The 18,238-nt window shown below is 37.5% G+C and overlaps 1 protein-coding gene across 5 annotated transcripts in view; it reads right to left on the reverse strand.

The window, feature by feature from the left end:
• smarcad1a (SWI/SNF-related, matrix-associated actin-dependent regulator of chromatin, subfamily a, containing DEAD/H box 1 a) overlaps positions 1-18,238 on the reverse strand; it is a 275,401-nt gene that overhangs the window by 18,110 nt on the left and 239,053 nt on the right. For 4 of the 5 annotated variants that reach the window (XM_051927736.1, XM_051927737.1, XM_051927735.1 and 1 more), the window contains 2 exons: positions 16,214-16,402; positions 855-973 (listed from right to left, as the gene is read on the reverse strand). In XM_051927736.1, coding sequence (XP_051783696.1) covers positions 855-973; positions 16,214-16,402 — 308 coding nt within the window. Of the gene's footprint in view, positions 1-854; positions 974-16,007; positions 16,068-16,213; positions 16,403-18,238 lie in introns of those variants that run through there. The other variant, XM_051927739.1, reaches the window with a different exon arrangement.

Below are 18,238 nucleotides of genomic sequence, written 5' to 3' on the forward strand. Positions count from 1 at the left end.
GGTGCCAGTGGAAGGATTGCTGACTTGATAAAGTGGTACTTTGGGACTGTGTTATATCTGCGGGGTTCACAGGGAAGACGTACCCCACAGGTGAAGAAAAAGATATATATTTATGTTTATTGCATTAAGTGCTTGTGGGACTGTGTTGGGCCTGTGGGACACTGGGAAGACGTGCCCCACGGCTGAAGAGAAAATAAAAAGATTTGTGTTCAATTTATACGTGCCTCAGTGTGAATCTGTGCTGGGTCAGACGCGTATATAGTGCCCTTATTCACAGTATATATACATATATACACACACACACATCTACATATATATACATATATATACATATATATACATACACACACACACATCTACATATATATACACATATACATTATGCACACACATATATACAGTCACACAAATGCACACAGGAGGCTTAACTGAGGGTAAAATGTCAGCTTGACGGTTGATTAAGTGCAATAACTTCTCTTCTCGCTCTTCTACAGATCAACAGAAGGGAAACCCAGTTAAACCGGCACCAACTTCCGCCCTTCTGTCCAGACCATGCCCTCCTACTTACCTCACTTCTGCCACTCCCCTGCATGAACCTGCCTCTTGCTGCACAGCAACTATAAAAGACCGCACCTTTCTTTCTCAGTTAGTCTACTGGGATTCAATCTTTTGTGACTACTTGGTTAATTGCTTAAGTGTTTGCCCGACAATATACGGGTTAGATCCCCAAACATTTTTCTTTCTCGTTTTCTTGTTACAATATTAAACAGCATTTATGATATTATACAATGCATTTACCGGTTATTACACAATTAATATCAGAAAGAAGATGGCAAAAAACTGAAAATAGTTACCTTTCAGACATAGGGGTTGAACCGTCTAATCTTAAATATCTGTAATTCAAGTGTTTTAGAAAAAGTTCCACAATATCCAGCATCATTGTAAACTGGCTAAAAAGTACAACACGATCACCCTGCAGACAGAAAGAATACATTAATCATTTATGAAAAGGTAATGTTCATTCAGCTATAAACAAAAACAATCAATGAGTCTCAAGCTAGTATAAAACAAGTAATGTTTAACATTCCAAAAGCCTGCAGAGAGAAGGAAAACAAAAACCTCCATTGTGAAATAAAATATGAAGCAATAATCTGATGGAGATTTATTTTAAACATTATTTACTGATGGCATAATATATGTCAAGATACAGTATAGTACATCAAAAAATTGTGTATACATTCAGAAGCCTCCACGTATCTGCAGATTAGCTGTATTAAATGTATTAGCCACCTAAAGTGTTTCTAAAACTTTTTGAAACTGTGGAGCCTTATACAAGATTTTTTTTATCTCAGAACCCAATTAAAATGTTAGTTATGTGAAAAAAACATTTTATTCAAGAAATTACATGCATATACACTATATAAAAGATGTTATAATGAAAATGTTGCAAGCATAATAAATGTACCTGAGAAGTATTGTCAGTATATGACACTAATAATCAGTATTTGACGTAAAGTCTGTTAAAGATAGCTTTAATATAGTTTCATATTTAGCCTATTTTGATATTTTGTTTTAATTGAAGTCATAGTCGATAATCTTACCTTCACACAAGCATACAGAAGCAAACTGGAGTAGGAACCTAAATGCTTATTCACTTAAAAGTCTGAATTACAGTGATCCCTCGCTATATCGCGCTTCGCCTTTCGCGGCTTCACTCCATCGCGGATTTTATATGTAAGCATATTTAAATATATATCGCGGATTTTTCGCTGCTTCGCGGGTTTCTGTGGACAATGGGTCTTTTAATTTCTGGTACATGCTTCCTCAGTTGGTTTGCCCAGTTGATTTCATACAAGGGACGCTATTGGCAGATGGCTGAGAAGCTACCCAGCTTACTTTTCTCTCTCTCTTGCGCTGACTTTCTCTGATCCTGACGTAGGGGGATTGAGCAGGGGGGCTGTTCGCAAACCTAGACGATACGGACGCTCGTCTAAAAATGCTGAAAGATTATCTTCACGTTGCTATCTTTTGTGCAGCTGCTTCCTGAAACGACATGCTGCACGGTGCTTTGCATACTTAAAAGCTCGAAGGGCACGTATTGATTTTTGACTGCTTGTTTTTCTCTGTCTCTCTCTCTCTCCCTGCTCCTGACGGAGGGGGTGTGAGCTGCCGCCTTCAACAGCTTTGTGCCGCGGTGCTTCGCATACTTAAAAGCCAAACAGCCCTATTGATTTGTTTGCTTTTCTCTATCTATGTGACATTATCTGCTCCTGACACGCACTCCTTTGAAGAGGAAGATATGCTTGCATTCTTTTAATTATGAGATGGAACTGTCATCTCTGTCTTGTCATGGAGCACAGTTTAAACTTTTGAAAAAGAGACAAATGTTTGTTTGCAATGTTTGAATAACGTTCCTGTCTCTCTACAACCTCCTGTGTTTCTGTGCAAATCTGTGACCCAAGCATGACAATATAAAAATAACCATATAAACATATGGTTTCTACTTCGCGGATTTTCTTATTTCGCAGGTGGCTCTGGAACGCAACCCCCGCGATGGAGGAGGGATTACTGTATTCACTATGATTTTAACCTAAAATTTATCAAGAAGTAAACTAACATTCCATTTTTTAAATATAACATATAAGGAAAGATTAGTCATTATATCTTTTTCATTCATTGATAGATAATTCATAACTTGTTCATTAAGATTAATTGGATACAGAGCCCACAAAACATCTTATTTTGAGTCCTGACTTAGGAAAATAGTCTTCAAATTTAACTAACGACATGTTGTAAAAGACTGACCACAGTAAGTTTCAGATGGTTAAAATTTTAATCTTCATTTCTCTTCCCTGCCTCATTTATATGGTCAGTTAAGTTTTGAAGTCATCAAAAAAGTTGTTTTCAATTATTTGTACCCAAAGTTTAACATTCTTATTTGGGTCTTCCATTTTATTAAAACTGTCAATTATGGTTTTATGTCCTCCCTGAAGTGACAGTAAAAAACATTTTCAAAAGCTGAAGATCAAATGCAGGGTAACATCATTTTCCAATATGTGTCATTTAAAAATTGCAGGGCAGTTTTTGTTTGATAGAAATTAATTATTTCTGCTCTTAGATTATTAGTTTTTTTTTTTTTTTTAATCTACCGGTAACCTTGTTCACTGAATATTTTCTTGGAAATTCGCCTTGGGCCAGCTTAGGTGAACATTTTTTTCTTTTTTTAATACACAAAAGCGATGAAAAGCGTTGTGCAATACGTTGGCTGCTAATTGATAGTCAAAGAATTTTAAAAAGGCAAAACTGGGTTGTGCGAGCATAAAGGAAAAACACTGCATCAGCTGACCATAATGAGATTATGAGTTCTGTCATCAGATATAACATTGATCCCTAAATTTCCTAATAATAAGCCATGTGTCCACCTTCAATCTTAAGGGATCTCTTCCACTCCTCATGTCAGAATGACACCCCATTAAATAATAACAATATTTACTATATAACAATTATTGCTATTTACAGGGCATTTGTTTCTTCATAATGAAAGAAAACAGTGCAAAACATCTGCACAGATACATGAGAAGCTGCACCCGAAACGTTGGAACTTTCCAGTCCCATGTTGACGCATGGACACTATGTGACCCAAGATTAGTACTCTTTTGAGCACAATAAAGTATATTTAAAATACTTATAGCTAGTCTGTGGCTGTTGTATTTAGTTTGTGATATTTGTTCCATTTGCGTATTTTGCTGTTTGAGCCATGATGACACAATGGTTAGTTCTGCTGCCTCCCAGTTCAGATCATATTTTTAGAAACAATCAGTCAAGCTTTGCTGGCAGAGTCTTTCCTAGCCCTCAAGGACACTTAAACAATTTCACCATTATAATCCATTAAAAACAGTTCCTCTTTTGCTATTGACTTCAATGCATTTTACAGAGCTCGGCAAACCATTGAGACCATTGCTGTGACTTTACAAAATCACAGTGAATCAAATTCCACAGAGTTCACTAATCACTTGTAACTATCATGAAGACAGTGGAACCTCTGTTTTCTGGTTTGGGTGAGCTCAGATCAATCCAGTAAGAGGTACAGTCAGTGTTGTATCAAGTTCAGGGTATTTTTCCAGTAACTACAGCTGATACAAGGCATTATGACTGATTGCTCACAGAAATCCTACAAGTTTTCACAGAACTCTAGGTATCCATAGAACAAAGTTTAAGAAACAAATTCACACAACTCAGGTAGCATACTAAATTGCTACACATGGGCTTTTGACGTTGACCATAATACCGGTAGCCTTGCTATTTGTTACTTACCACTTAGGCAATAGCACTTATGGGACATCACTTACTATATTTGATAAAGCACTTATGACACTCACCTCTGGGATGGGAAAAAACTAAACCATGTGCTACACTCATCCCCTATGTCGGCAGTTGGTGACTCAAATTGGCGCATAAAATTTCCACATGGGGATAAATAAAGTTCTATCTACCTGAAAATGACAAACAATATTTTTTTGCCAAAATTACTATGATGTTTTACAAAGCCCCTGCTAAACTGTTGGGAAACCATAAGAAATATGATTCAAACCTCTCCTTGTGATTTAAACATAAGTATAATGCACACTAAATCTATTAAATAAAGGCAAAACAATAATTACTTTGTTTGATTCCTCAGGAGTAGCTAAACTGCTGTTTGGATGAAGAGTAAGTTTGGACTTTTTCACAATGGTACAAAGTAATTTGCCACAGGAAATAGTGTTAGTGAAACATTTTTTATATATATTTGTAAAAACATGGTACCTGTTTTTTCAGTTTATAATGGTATCTATAGGTCACCAGTCTAAATGTAAAAACAAGTCTTAAAACTTACCAAACACATTTTCAAGCCAAGAATGAATTGATTAGTGATTCTCATTTTGAGAATGCACATGAATTGTAAATACTGTAGCATATTCGTGTTATTATTTAAAGAAAAGAAGAAAAAAAAAAAAAAAACTCCTGTCAGTCTTAATATACCGATACCGGGCTGACAAGGGTTCAAAAAATGTTTTACAACACATTTTGCCACATTATACAAACAAAATAAGGTACACAACAACACAAAGAATTCCTCATTTAAAAGCCAAGGGTGTCTACTATGTACTCATAGTGATTACACCGTTACAATTTGTAAAGTTGACTTTTATTCTGGCTTAAAATCATATATGTGCTGGATCATACAGTGTCATCCAAAAAAATTAAAACCATCCTAGCAATTTTTCTGTAGAAGGAATACCCAAGTAATATACAGTACATCAATTGAAATGTCTTGAGCAGTAGATTTCAACTGATGCATTGAACACTGGCTATGACCGAGCAACCAACAACCACGTGCTAAAAACTGGAAAAACCGGCACCCCCGTTTCTACATTTTTGCGTGTTCTCACATATAACTCCACAAAGAGGTTGGGAGCATGTGCTGTGTGTTGCTGCACCCACCACATGATGAAACCACCCAGATTAGGACCCAAGAGCAGCCATGCAACAGGTGACACTTCAGCAACACACTAGGACATTTTTTTTTTCTTTCCCCCATGGTGGCTGGAGTGGCAATCTTGCCACCAACCCCCAGGTTTTCTCTGTAAGTTGGAGGACCTGCTGGATGCAGATTAACGTCATACCCAGGACGAAGCAATTGCATTGCCGTTGTATATCCCTAGCCTCCGAGCCACCACTCCACCCTAACTCCACAAAGCAACAGCAAAAACATACAAGTAAAAGCACTTGCAGAGACTCTCCTGATCAACACCCTGACACATGTACGTGCGATGAAGCAACCTTGAGAAATACGACATAAAATCATACATCAACATGGCAGCCATGACTGGATTGAACCACCTGGGGCCTCATGCATAACGCCGTGCGTAGAATTCGCACTATAACATGACGTAAGCACAAAAGCGAAAATGTGTTTACACACAGAAAAATCCAGATGCAGGAATCTGTGCGTTCGCCAACTTCCGCGTTCTTCCACTACATAAATCCCGCTCAGTGTGGAAATAAACGCACGTGCACGCGCTTGCTGTCCCACCCCAACTCCTCCCAGAATTATGCCTCTTTGAATATGCAAATCAATATAAATAGCCCTTAAGCCCAGCGTTCTGTGAAAAGGCAATGGCAAAAGTACGAGGAAAAATAGAAGAATTTCAGCGAATACCAAAATGGAGGCAAAGAAAAACATACTATTTGTTGGTTTAAACAGTTATATAAGCAACAAAAGGAAGCTGATCGAGTAACATAGCGTGTCGGAGAAACTCGAAAGCTCAAGTTCACAAAGTCGCACAGTGCCCAAAATAAAAAAGTTGTTACATATCAAAGTTGGCGTGAAAAGGTGACTCGTAGCCCACCGTCTGAGTGTCATATGAAAGCTTATTAGGGTACAGTGAAAAAAAAGGCACACAGTGTAAAAAGGACGAAATGTCAACTTTAATCTCGAAATTTCCACTTTAATCTTGTCCTCCGACAAGACACAGAATCCATTACGTTCGTAATATTACAGCTCTCTGAATAATTAAAATACTGAGAAGTATACGTGATATCATTTTCATGATGTTATAAGTTAAAGCATGTTATTAAACATGGGAACACGGTGATGCAGTGATTGTTCATGTCTTACAGCAAGATGCTTGCTGCGCCATGCGCGACCTTCAATGAAATGCTTTATTACAGAAGTACTGTCTTTTTCAAACGTACTAACTCCTAATTCCTGTCCTTACTTTTCTTTCTCCAAATACCCAATCGCCACACAATCAGCTCTGTAATAGACGTTAAGCCATCTGTAAGCTTAGAACGCAGATTCTTCAAAACTTTTAAGGAACATCGAAATATTTTCGTAATGTTTAATTATTCTATCCATCTATTCTTCCAGTGTCGCTCCAGCCACAGCATGAAAACAGCGTGAGGCAGGAACAATCCGTGAATGAAGCTCAAGCTCACTAGTGCTGCGGCACCGTGTAGTTAAAGTTTTATCTGTATAATATAATCAACATATTTTGCTGCATTTCACCTTAAAAATGATATCGTCATCATATGTAAATACGCGCTTTATAAAGTGGCTCAGGTTGTGCAATATTATAACTGTATCATAAGTACAATTACCTCACGGTAACTTGCAAGTACAAACAGTTCTACAAGGAGCACTTGATGGACTGATTGAGTGTGTGTATAGTTCTTGGGATGAAACTGTTTGTGAACCGCGAGGTTGAACAGGAAAGGCTGTGAAGCCTTTCAAATAGCGAATACCGCTGTATACCGCTGTATACCGATAATTCTCTTTCCAATCACTGTAGATCTGTGATTCACACTCAGATATAGTGATATAAATACTCAGAGTGGTGCAGTGAGAGTAATATGGAAAAAGATGATCCACTGTGGCAACCTCTAACGGGAGCAGCTGACAGAAGAAGAAGAAGCAAGAAGAAGAAGGTGCAGTGAGAGTAACAATGCTAAAGCAGTTATGGTATTTAGAATAGTTTGACCATTCTGTGGACCATTATATTGTTACAGGTAAATTACAATCAGATGCATTAAATTTATGAACAATATGTGGTTAATTTCAGTGTATTTGATAAAGTCGCCGTTGTGGATGTGGATCTAAGAAAGGGAAACCACACAGGAACAGTAGCACTGCTTTGAAGCTGGGTGCCGCCAGTTTGCAGAGAACTTGCGTACAATAGGGTATGAGGTACCATGGAAAAGTGCGTGGCTTTATGCCAAGTGTAGGTTTTATACATTGCGATTTGAACGTGGAAACGTTCTTACGCAACATTTCTGTGCGTACGCACCGTTTATACATGAGGCCCCTGGTGATTGTGGGAGATGTGGCTTTTGCTGAGTGGGTCATACATTCACAAAACTCGCACCACTTGATAGCTGAAACTATAACATTTCCAACGACACCAAACATGGCCATGTTTTAACAATGGACTTGCCCTGACTTTGCAAATTGAATTTAAAATCTCACCCTTCAAGCCTAAATTTTCGTTTGTTGTCGCAAAACGTCAGAAAGAAATGGCGATTATATAGACAATTTATATATTAAAATTTACAGCAGATTCTGCTGAATAAAACAAGCCCAAGCATATCACCATGTGATTAAGAATTTGCAAGATATTCACCATAATAATGGGGTGGGGTGGTGGGTGTTTTGTGTGAGAGTGTGTGCATGTGTCTGTGCATATACGATAAATATACTTGTATGAGTATATGTAAGAAATTATTTATATTTTATATAAATTTTATATTATTAATATTTATACTTTGGGGATCCATGCCTCAAAAGCTTCTGGAGGTGGGATGGGTGCCTATTTTGCCAAATGTTGTAACTATTTATTTCTTTGTGTTATCATCAACACAAAACATTTTACAGTTACAGTTGACATGTCTGGGAACACCACAGAGGTGAAAAAACTAATCTAGCATTGCTTGAATCTGAAATATACTGTATAAAAAAATTTGGAAACAATCACAGTGTCCACTTATTTTTTATTTATTTTTTAATATTGTGGCATAATTTTTTGAATAAAGGAATGTTTAAATTTGACAAAGACATTTTATACCACATTTGAGAAATTATATGTCAAGTTTTAGTGAAAAAAGGATGTCCTTCCTTTATTTATTGGATTATAAGGCTTTATTATGGTATTTCCCCCTCAGGTGGAAACTGCTGAAAAATGCCCTAAGGGTGTAAGGGTTAGATGAAGGATGACAGTGCTTTCATCTTATTTGTATTCCCCTCCATTGGGATGTGCTCTCTAGAAGCTCCTGTTGTGAATAGTATGATTGCCACTGTTATTGGTGATGGGGTGGGGTGGTGCTAGGGTGGCTATAGGCTATAGACTTGGAAGGCCAGAATTTCCTATATAGGCATGTTTAGACAAGTCATAATTTTATACCGACTTACACATACAGTAAATCTATGAATCCGTGCGAAATCCAACTGACATTAGTTTGGGATTGCCTGCATGTGTCAGATGATTTGGGAGAAACCCAACATTCACTTGGGTAGAACATGCAATCTCTAGATATAAAATAATCAGGCATGAAATCCAAACCAAGAATGCTAGATTCATGAAGCAGGAACACTACTGAGAACACTATTGTACCTTTAGAACATTAGAACAATCTAGATCAGCTCTCATATGCCCTATGATTCACACTGGAGTTATTAGTGTTATGTCTTATACAGCTGTTTTTTTTTTCTTTGCAGCTTCCTTTTCATCAGTTCATTAACCCACTGTTGAGATTTTTTTTATTTCCTGCTAATTCTAAATTTAGGTATATACCTGTCCTGCATACAGTGATCCCTCGCTATATCGCGCTTCGCCTTTCGCGGCTTCACTCCATCGCGGATTTTATATGTAAGCATATTTAAATATATATCGCAGATTTTTTGGTGGTTCGCGGATTTTTGCGGACAATGGGTCTTTTAATTTCTGGTACATGCTTCCTCAGTTGGTTTGCCCAGTTGATTTCATACAAGGGACGCTATTGGCAGATGGCAGAGAAGCTACCCAACTTACTTTTCTCTCTCTCTTGCGCTGACTATCTGTGATCCTGACGTAGGGGGTGTGAGCAGGGGGGCTGTTCGCATACCTAGACGATATGGACGCTCGTCTAAAAATGCTGAAAGATTATCTTCACGTTGCTATCTTTTGTGCAGCTGCTTCCTGAAATGACATGCTGCAAGGTGCTTCGCATACTTAAAAGCTCGAAGGGCACGTATTGATTTTTGATTGAAAAACAAACTTTGTCTCTCTCTCTCTCTCTGTCTGCTCCTGACGGAGGGGGTGTGAGCTGCCGCCTTCAACAGCTTTGTGCCGCGGTGCTTCGCATACTTAAAAGCAAACAGCCCTATTGATTTGTTTGCTTTTCTCTATCTATGTGACATTATCTGCTCCTGACAAGCACTCCTTTGAAGAGGAAGATACGTTTGCATTCTTTTAATTGTGAGATGGAATTGTCATTTCTGTCTTGTCATGGAGCACAGTTTAAACTTTTGAAAAAGAGACAAATGTTTGTTTGCAGTGTTCAGGAACGTCCCTGTCTCTCTACAACCTCCTGTGTTTCTGCGCAAATCTGTGACCCAAGCATGACAATATAAAAAGAACCATATAAACATATGGTTTCTACTTCGCGGATTTTCTTATTTCGCGGGTGGCTCTGGAACGCAACCCCCGCGATGGAGGAGGGATTACTGTATATGGAAAATGTTTTTTAAACCTGTTTTACCACTCCTCGACTGTCTCTGCTCTTAAAAGCTTATCCTAGTCTATCCTCCTTAGACTTTACTACATCTGCTCAAAATCTGCCCTACAAAAGTTAAACTTAAGTTTTATTCTTAGCAGCCACACTCTTACAAAACACTGAGAAATGAATAATATTATGGTCACTTGACCGTAGTGGTTCAATCACCTCTACATCCTCAATTCTATCCTGATTATTACAAAATGCTAAATACAGCCGGGCTTCACCCCGTGATGGTGCTTTAACATATTGTTTAAAAAAAAAAACTGTCAATGATTATTCTAAAAACTCCTGCTGCTGAACTCAGCTATTTGCAAGGTTACCCCAGTTAATATTCGGGTAGTTAAAGTTCCCCAAGTCTATAATATCCCCTGTAAACTTGCGTTTTTAATATTACCAAAAATATGTGTACTGATTGTATGCATTGGGTGTTCTATAATACACTCCTAAAATAAGGCATCTTTCCCTAATGCTTTCCAGACGAAGCCATATCTCCTCTCTAGATGGGGCTCATTGTCCAAATGAAGAGGATTTGCGTTTAAATTCAGTTTGACACAAACAGTAACCCCACCTCTTTTTCTGTTCTGTCTATCCTTCCTAAAAATGTATATTCGTCTATGATATACTCATCCCCCAAGTTTCTGTTATATAATACCATAATTATGCTCTGCTACATACAAGTCCAAATCACTTGTATTATAATTTGATACTTCTAGTATTAAAGCTAGCTGTTTTTAAAGTGTTACTCGTTTTACATTTGCTTTTAAACATTGGGTTAGAATTTACATTACTATGTACATTAGAACAATCTAGATGAGAACAGGCCATTTAGCCCAACAAAGCTTGCCAGACCGATCCACTTATTTCTTCCAAAAAAAACATCAAGTTGAATGTTGAAAGTCCCTATAGTCTTACTGTCTACCAAATTATTTGGTAGCTTATTCCAAGTGTCTGTCGTTCTTCGTGTAAAGAAAAACCCTCAACAAGTTTCCAACTGTGTCAACGTATTCCTGATGAACTCATTTTAAAATAACAGTCTCGATTCACTGCAATAATTCCCTTCATAATTTTAAACATTTCAATCATGTCACCTCTTAATATTGTTTTGCTTAAACTGTATAGGCTCAGCTCTTTTAATCTTTCCTCATAATTCAACCCCTGTAGCCCTGGAAACAGCCTATTCGCTCGCTCTGAGGCTAGGGATCTGCACTGGCAATCGGAAGGTTTCCGGTTCAAATCCCATAAAATATCCAAAAGGGACTCTGCTCTATTGGGCCCCTGAGCAAGGCCCTTAACCTGCACTTGTTAAGTGCTTTGAGTAGTGAGAAAAGCGCTATATAAATGCAAAGAATTATAATTATTATTATTATTTTCTAGTGCTGCTATGTCCTTTTTGTAGCCGGGAGACCAAAACTGCACAAAGTACTCCAGATGAGGCCGCACCAGTGCATTATAAAGGTTCAGCATAACCTCCTTGGACTTGTACTCCACACATCGTGCTATATAACATAACATTGTTTGCCTTCTTAATGACTTCTGAACACTGTTTGGAACGGATTTTATATTATCTGCTAATCCACCTATCATGGTATCATCTGCAAACTTAACCAGCTTGTTACTTATATTCCTATCTAAATCATTTATATATATTAAAAATAGCAGCAGCCCTAGCACTGACCCCTGTGGAACACCACTCTTAACATTGGCCAATTCTGATGAAGTTACTCACACCATCACCCTTTGCTTCCTGTGTCTGAGCCAATTCTGCACCCATCTTAAAACATCACCCTGAACTCCCACTTCTTTTAGTTTGATGCCCAACCTCTCAAGTGACACCTTATCAAATTCTTTTCTGAAGTCAAGATAAATGCCATATGCTCCACTTTGACCATATCCTTTTGTTGCCTCCTCATAGAATTCCAGCATGTTAGTAAAACGCAATCTCCCACTTCTGAACCCATGCTGACTGTTCAGAATAACTCCTGTCCTTGCCAGGCTCAATCTTATCCTTCATAATTCCTTCCATTAATTTTCCTGTGATGCATGTTACACTTACTGGCCTATAGTTGCTTGGATCTACCCTGTCACCCATTTTTTTTATAATGGGATATTTGCCATTTTCCAATCCTTTGGAATCTCTCCAGTGCGCAGTGAGTTCCTAAAAATGTGTCAAGGGTTTATATATGTTCTCACAAGCCTCCTCAAGAACTCAAGGGTAAATATTATCTGGTCCTGGTGATTTGTTTCATTTCAGCCTATTTAATCTGAGCAGTACTTCTCCTTCTACAATTTCCAAATCTCTCAGTACCTCCTAGTAGTCCCGTTCACCTCTGGGAGGTTATCCACTTGCTCACTTGTGAACACCTCAGAAAAAAGTTTAGGGCATTTGCTATTTCATTGTCTGTACCTTTAAATTCCCCTTTACTATTTCTGATGTGCTTCACCTCCTTCTTGACTGTTCTTTTACTACTAAAATACTGAGAGAATATCTTAGGTTCTTCTTTCACCTTATCTGGTATATTCCTCTCCAACTGTCTTTTAGCCTCCCTGATATCCTTCTTAATGGTTGCTCTCATGTTCTCATATGCCCTATGACTTACTTTGCAGTCATTAGTCTTATGTGCAAAAGTTCGCTGATGACACTGCTATCGTGGGCTGCATCAGGAATGGGCAGGAGGAGGAGTATAGGGACCTAATCAATGACTTTGTTAAATGGTGCGACTCAAACCACCTACTCCTGAACACCAGCAAAACCAAGGAGCTGGTGGTGGAGGCCCAGACCCCTCATGGATCCTGTGATCATCAAAGGTGACTGTGTGCAGATGGTGCAGACCTATAAATATCTGGGAGTGCAGCTGGATGACAAATTAGACTGGACTGCCAATACTGATGATCTGTGCAGGAAAGAGCCGACTATACTTCCTTAGAAGGCTGGCGTCCTTCAACATCTGCAATAAGATGCTGCAGATGTTCTATCAGACAGTTGTGGCGAGCGCCCTCTTCTACGCAGTGGTGTGCTGGGGAGGCAGCATTAAGAAGAAAGACGCCTCACGCCTGGACAAACTGGTGAGGAAGACGGGCTCTATTGTAGGCATGGAGCTGGACAGTTTAACATCTGTGGCAGAACGAAGGGCGCTCAGCAGGCTCCTTTCAATTATGGAGAATCCACTGCATCCACTAAATAGTATCATCTCCAGACAGAAGAGCAGCTTCAGCAACAGACTGCTGTCACTGTCCTGCTCCACTGACAGACTGAAAAGAGCGTTCCTCCCCCAAACTATGCGACTCTTCAATTCCACCTGGGGGGGGGGGAACGTTAACATTATACAAAGTTATTGTCTGTTTTTCACCTGCATTATTATCAATCTTTAATTTAATATTATTTATTGTATCAGTATGCTGCTGCTGGAGAATATGAATTTCCCATTGGGATGAATAAAGTATCTATGTATCTATGTATGTATGTATGTGTGTGTGTGTGTGTGTGTGTGTGTGTGTGTGTGTGTGTGTGTGTGTGTGTGTGTGTGTGTGTGTGTGTATCTATCTATCTATCTATCTATCTATCTATCTATCTATCTATCTATCTATCTATCTATCTATCTATCTATCTATCTATCTATCTATATGCCTTATAACACAGTTGTTTCCTTTGCAGCTTCTTTTTTAAATCTTTATTACTCCACTGTGGAGTTTTTTAAATTTCCTATTTATTCCATTTAGGTATGTATCTGTTCAGCATTACATGTAAAACATTTTTAAACCTTTTTCACTGCCCCTCGACTGTCTCCACACTTAAAAGCTTATCCCAGTGTATCCTCCTTAGACTTTGTCGCATCTGGTCAAAATTTGCCTTACCAATGATCAACTTGGCAATTTAGTCTTTGCATCTGCACTCTTACAAAATACTGAGAATTGAATTATATTATGGTCACTTAACCCTAGTGGTTCAATCAATATCTGAGCCACGTGTTAAGCCATTTAATCTTCTTTGTCTTACCTGGACTGGCTATTCAGAGAAGACTACCTTGTCAGTTCTGCTCCTCAGTGTGGCACCTAACTCTTTAAATTTGGACAGCAGAACTGACCAGACTATTCTGGTGTCAGCTACTGCTGCTGCCCAACCTTACCGACATTAGTTTGAATACAAACAAGTACAACTAATAAGTAACTTTCCAATCACTCCCTCAAACATTCAGTTGCTTTTGCTCCTGTGCCAGCAAAAAACCGCATGGCTCCTGTGTGGCAACCAAAACACAAAGTTTTTACAAGCAAAATGTATTTTTAATTAACTCTCACACCAGAGAAAACAGAAACTCTCAACTGTTTTTCCTTTGTTTGCAAGGATGACGTCAGTAGTCTCAGTCTCCCTCTAATCAAATGTGTTAAAGCGTTCTAACTTAAGAGCTACTTCATCTTAAGTAAACAGTATACTGTGTGTTCATAAACAACTTTTTTATTGCTAAAACTATATAGCTCTCTTTCTGTTAATCTACTTCACTTTCAGATGTACTACAATGACTCACCTGGCTAACCACTGCAACTGTATTAGTCTCTAGGAAGAGTTGATAGGAACCATTTGTTTTCATCCACGGAAAAGTAAATGCTACAAACTTACAAATTAGGTTTCTGTCACTCTTCAATTGGGTTGAGGTAATCAGGCAAAAGGAGGTCTAAATGAATTGTTAACATCAGACAATCCATAACTTCAAGGATGGAAATAACAAATCTCAGGTAAAGCACATTTTTAAAGTATTAAAAAAAGCAACATCATGCTTAACAGCTAAATTTACAAAACATACTATTTTACTTCCTTATCGACATGATGATTTAACCCTAAAAAACTGAACATGAATTTCTTTATCACAGGAAAATAGTGCCAAGAATCTGTGATAAAAAACATCACTTCATACTTTTCTTTTGTTGTCATAAATATACCTCTGACATGATGAAGGTATATTGTCTGAAAATAAAATCTTGTCTGCTTGAAACTGGACATATTCAGTAAGTTTCAAGGTTTTAGTCATGCGTGGGCTAGTGCCCTGTAAAGCCTATTTTGAACCAAAAAATTAGGCACTGTATTTTTTCCCAATTTATATATACAAAAAAAAAAATACAATTTTCCATGGTAAATGAATGTATACCATAATTGTGAAAAATGAGTTCCAACTTGAAAAATACCAATCCTTTACCACAGTTTGCAGCACCACAGTACTGTCAGACCACAATTCTGTATTTTTATTTATATATCTCAGTTGGTCACAATGCACCTGCTGGTACTAAACAGTGCACCTCTATGTTTGCCCTCTTCATGAAAATAATCTGCTTTTAAAAAAATTGAATTTACCCTAGTCAAAACGTAAAAGAAGGGGAATGTCTATTGACAACCTCTTGCCTTATTTCATTTATTCTGTTTAGGGCTTCTCACTGACTATAGACTCGGAATGCATTCACATATTTACTACTACAACACTGTATATAACTTACATCTATAACATGCACTTACGTTTACACAAGGTAGCTTTGTTTTTATAAAAGCAGGCATATGGGAAAAATTTAATGGTTACTGCTTTAATAAACATGAGTGTCAACAAAAAACAAACACACACACACACACACACACACAGATTGTAATAAACAATATAGCAACATATAATGGGTGGAATATTTTTTGTTAAGACAGCAAAACTTATATGTTGTGCAACCTCAATTTAGAAACTTACAGTAAAAAAGTGATATTAGAAACAGATTGGTAGATACAGTAGTATATCATTATAATGAATCTGAATATTGTAGGATGAAAGAAAACAGCAATGAAGGTAAAAAGAAATATCACTCAAAAAGATGCTGCTAATTTTCAATCAGATTCAGCTGTAATTACCCATGAAGCAATAGAACCATAATTTCCCAGAACAACATGAATACTTACTCTATCCCTGAACTCTTTGAGCAAAACCTGAAGAACTTGGAACTTTCCAGAATCAAGGATCTTCTCATTCTCAAGCTGGAAAAATGCAATACAACAATATTTCTTGCATAACATATGCAATTCAAAGTCTGACATTACTTGCATGTCTTCATAGATAAGATGTTCATTTGCATCTCTGTGAGTTGGCTCCTAAAAGTGGGTTAAGAGAAGAAAAATAATCCATTCAATGCACAGAAAATATAGTTATAAAAAATGATCTCTATTTCAAGTTACAAGCTCAAAAGAAAGACATGTTAAGTTTTGGTCAGGTAACCATTTTAGGAAAAATTAAAACTTCTCTTGGAGCCAAAGATCAGATTTATGAGTCAAGCTGCATGTATTGGAGGTAGGAGCTAAAAGTTAATTAATAATAATATTCTATCAATGTACAAAGAAGTACGGGCAGAGTAGTGGCTCTGAGGCTAAGTATCTGTGCTGGTATCCAGAAGGTTGCCAGTTCGAATCCCCGTTTCTGCGAAATGAGATCCTATTTTGCTGGGCCCTTGAGCAAGACCCTTAACCTGTAATTGCTCATGGGGCGCTGTACAATGGCTGACCATGCACTCTGACCCCAAGGGGTATGCGAAAACTAACAAATTCCTAATACAAGAAATTGTATAAGGCGAAACAAAAACATTTATATAAATACTAGCTGTACCCGGCCACGCGTTGCTGTGGCTCAATCTGGTTAAATGGAAAAGAAAGAAAAGAGAAAGCGCACGTTTCTAATATGTTTAATTAAACAATGCTTGTGGGTATACAATATTTTTTGTTGTTCCATTGTCTGTGCAGAATGTTAGACTGAAAAATATTGTTAAGTTCGTAGACGTCTTTGTTTTTGGCCACAAGAACAGCTCGTTCACTCAGCCAATCATGATTCTTATAACTGGTTTGAATATTGGGAAATACTTTTTCAACCAATTCTTCTTTTGACGTCACTAAATTGTAGAAGTTATCAGGCAATGAAAATCGTCGTGAGGTCAGATCAACCGGCACCTTTCCATTTCCAATTTCCAGATTTGCATTATTTGATCGTAAATGCCTTTTTGCTGAAGCATTAGCTTAGGAATATTTGATTGCACATACGACAAAAGATCACCCGTGTTGTAATTTTGTTCACAACGCACTTCTACATCAAACGAAGCAGCAGCAGATCGATTCGGTGATGGCATTCCCAATTGATTGAGAACTTTGCTCGCGATTTCTAAGCACAAATCTTCAATCATTATCAACGCTTAGTTGTAGATTTCTGCTGTGAAATCATTGTTTATTTTTGAATTTTACTTGCGTATTCGACAGAAAATATGTTTAGCCATGTGCGATTTATATTTCTCCCATAACTGTGTTGGAGATGAAGGAGAGCAGGCGGTCAATATGATTGCAAACAATGCATGAATTTGACTTGGATGTGATGTGTTGCACGCGTCATTAATGCATACATCCCAGTGTCGGTCGTTCTCCAATAAATTCAGAGCTTGACATGTACTGCGGAAAGTGGCATGTGTAACGCCATTGACAATGCTCAGATGCTGCAAAGACGTTGGACCGGGCACATTTACCAACAGCATGCAAAGAAAGAAGCATTCATCTTGACTGGGATGCACGGTGTACAGTCTACCTATAGACATATACATACATACATACATATATATATATACACACACATATATATATATATATATACATATATACACACACATATATATATATATATATACACACACATATATATATATATATACATATATACACACACATATATATATATATATACATATATACACACACATATATATATATATATATATACATATACACACACACATATATATATATATATATACATATATACACACACACATATATATATATATACATATATACACACACACATATATATATATATACATATATACACACACACATATATATATATATACATATATACACACACACATATATATATATATACATATATACACACAC

This window comes from Erpetoichthys calabaricus, chromosome 5 (assembly GCF_900747795.2).
Source record: "Erpetoichthys calabaricus chromosome 5, fErpCal1.3, whole genome shotgun sequence".
NCBI lineage: Eukaryota > Metazoa > Chordata > Cladistia > Polypteriformes > Polypteridae > Erpetoichthys > Erpetoichthys calabaricus.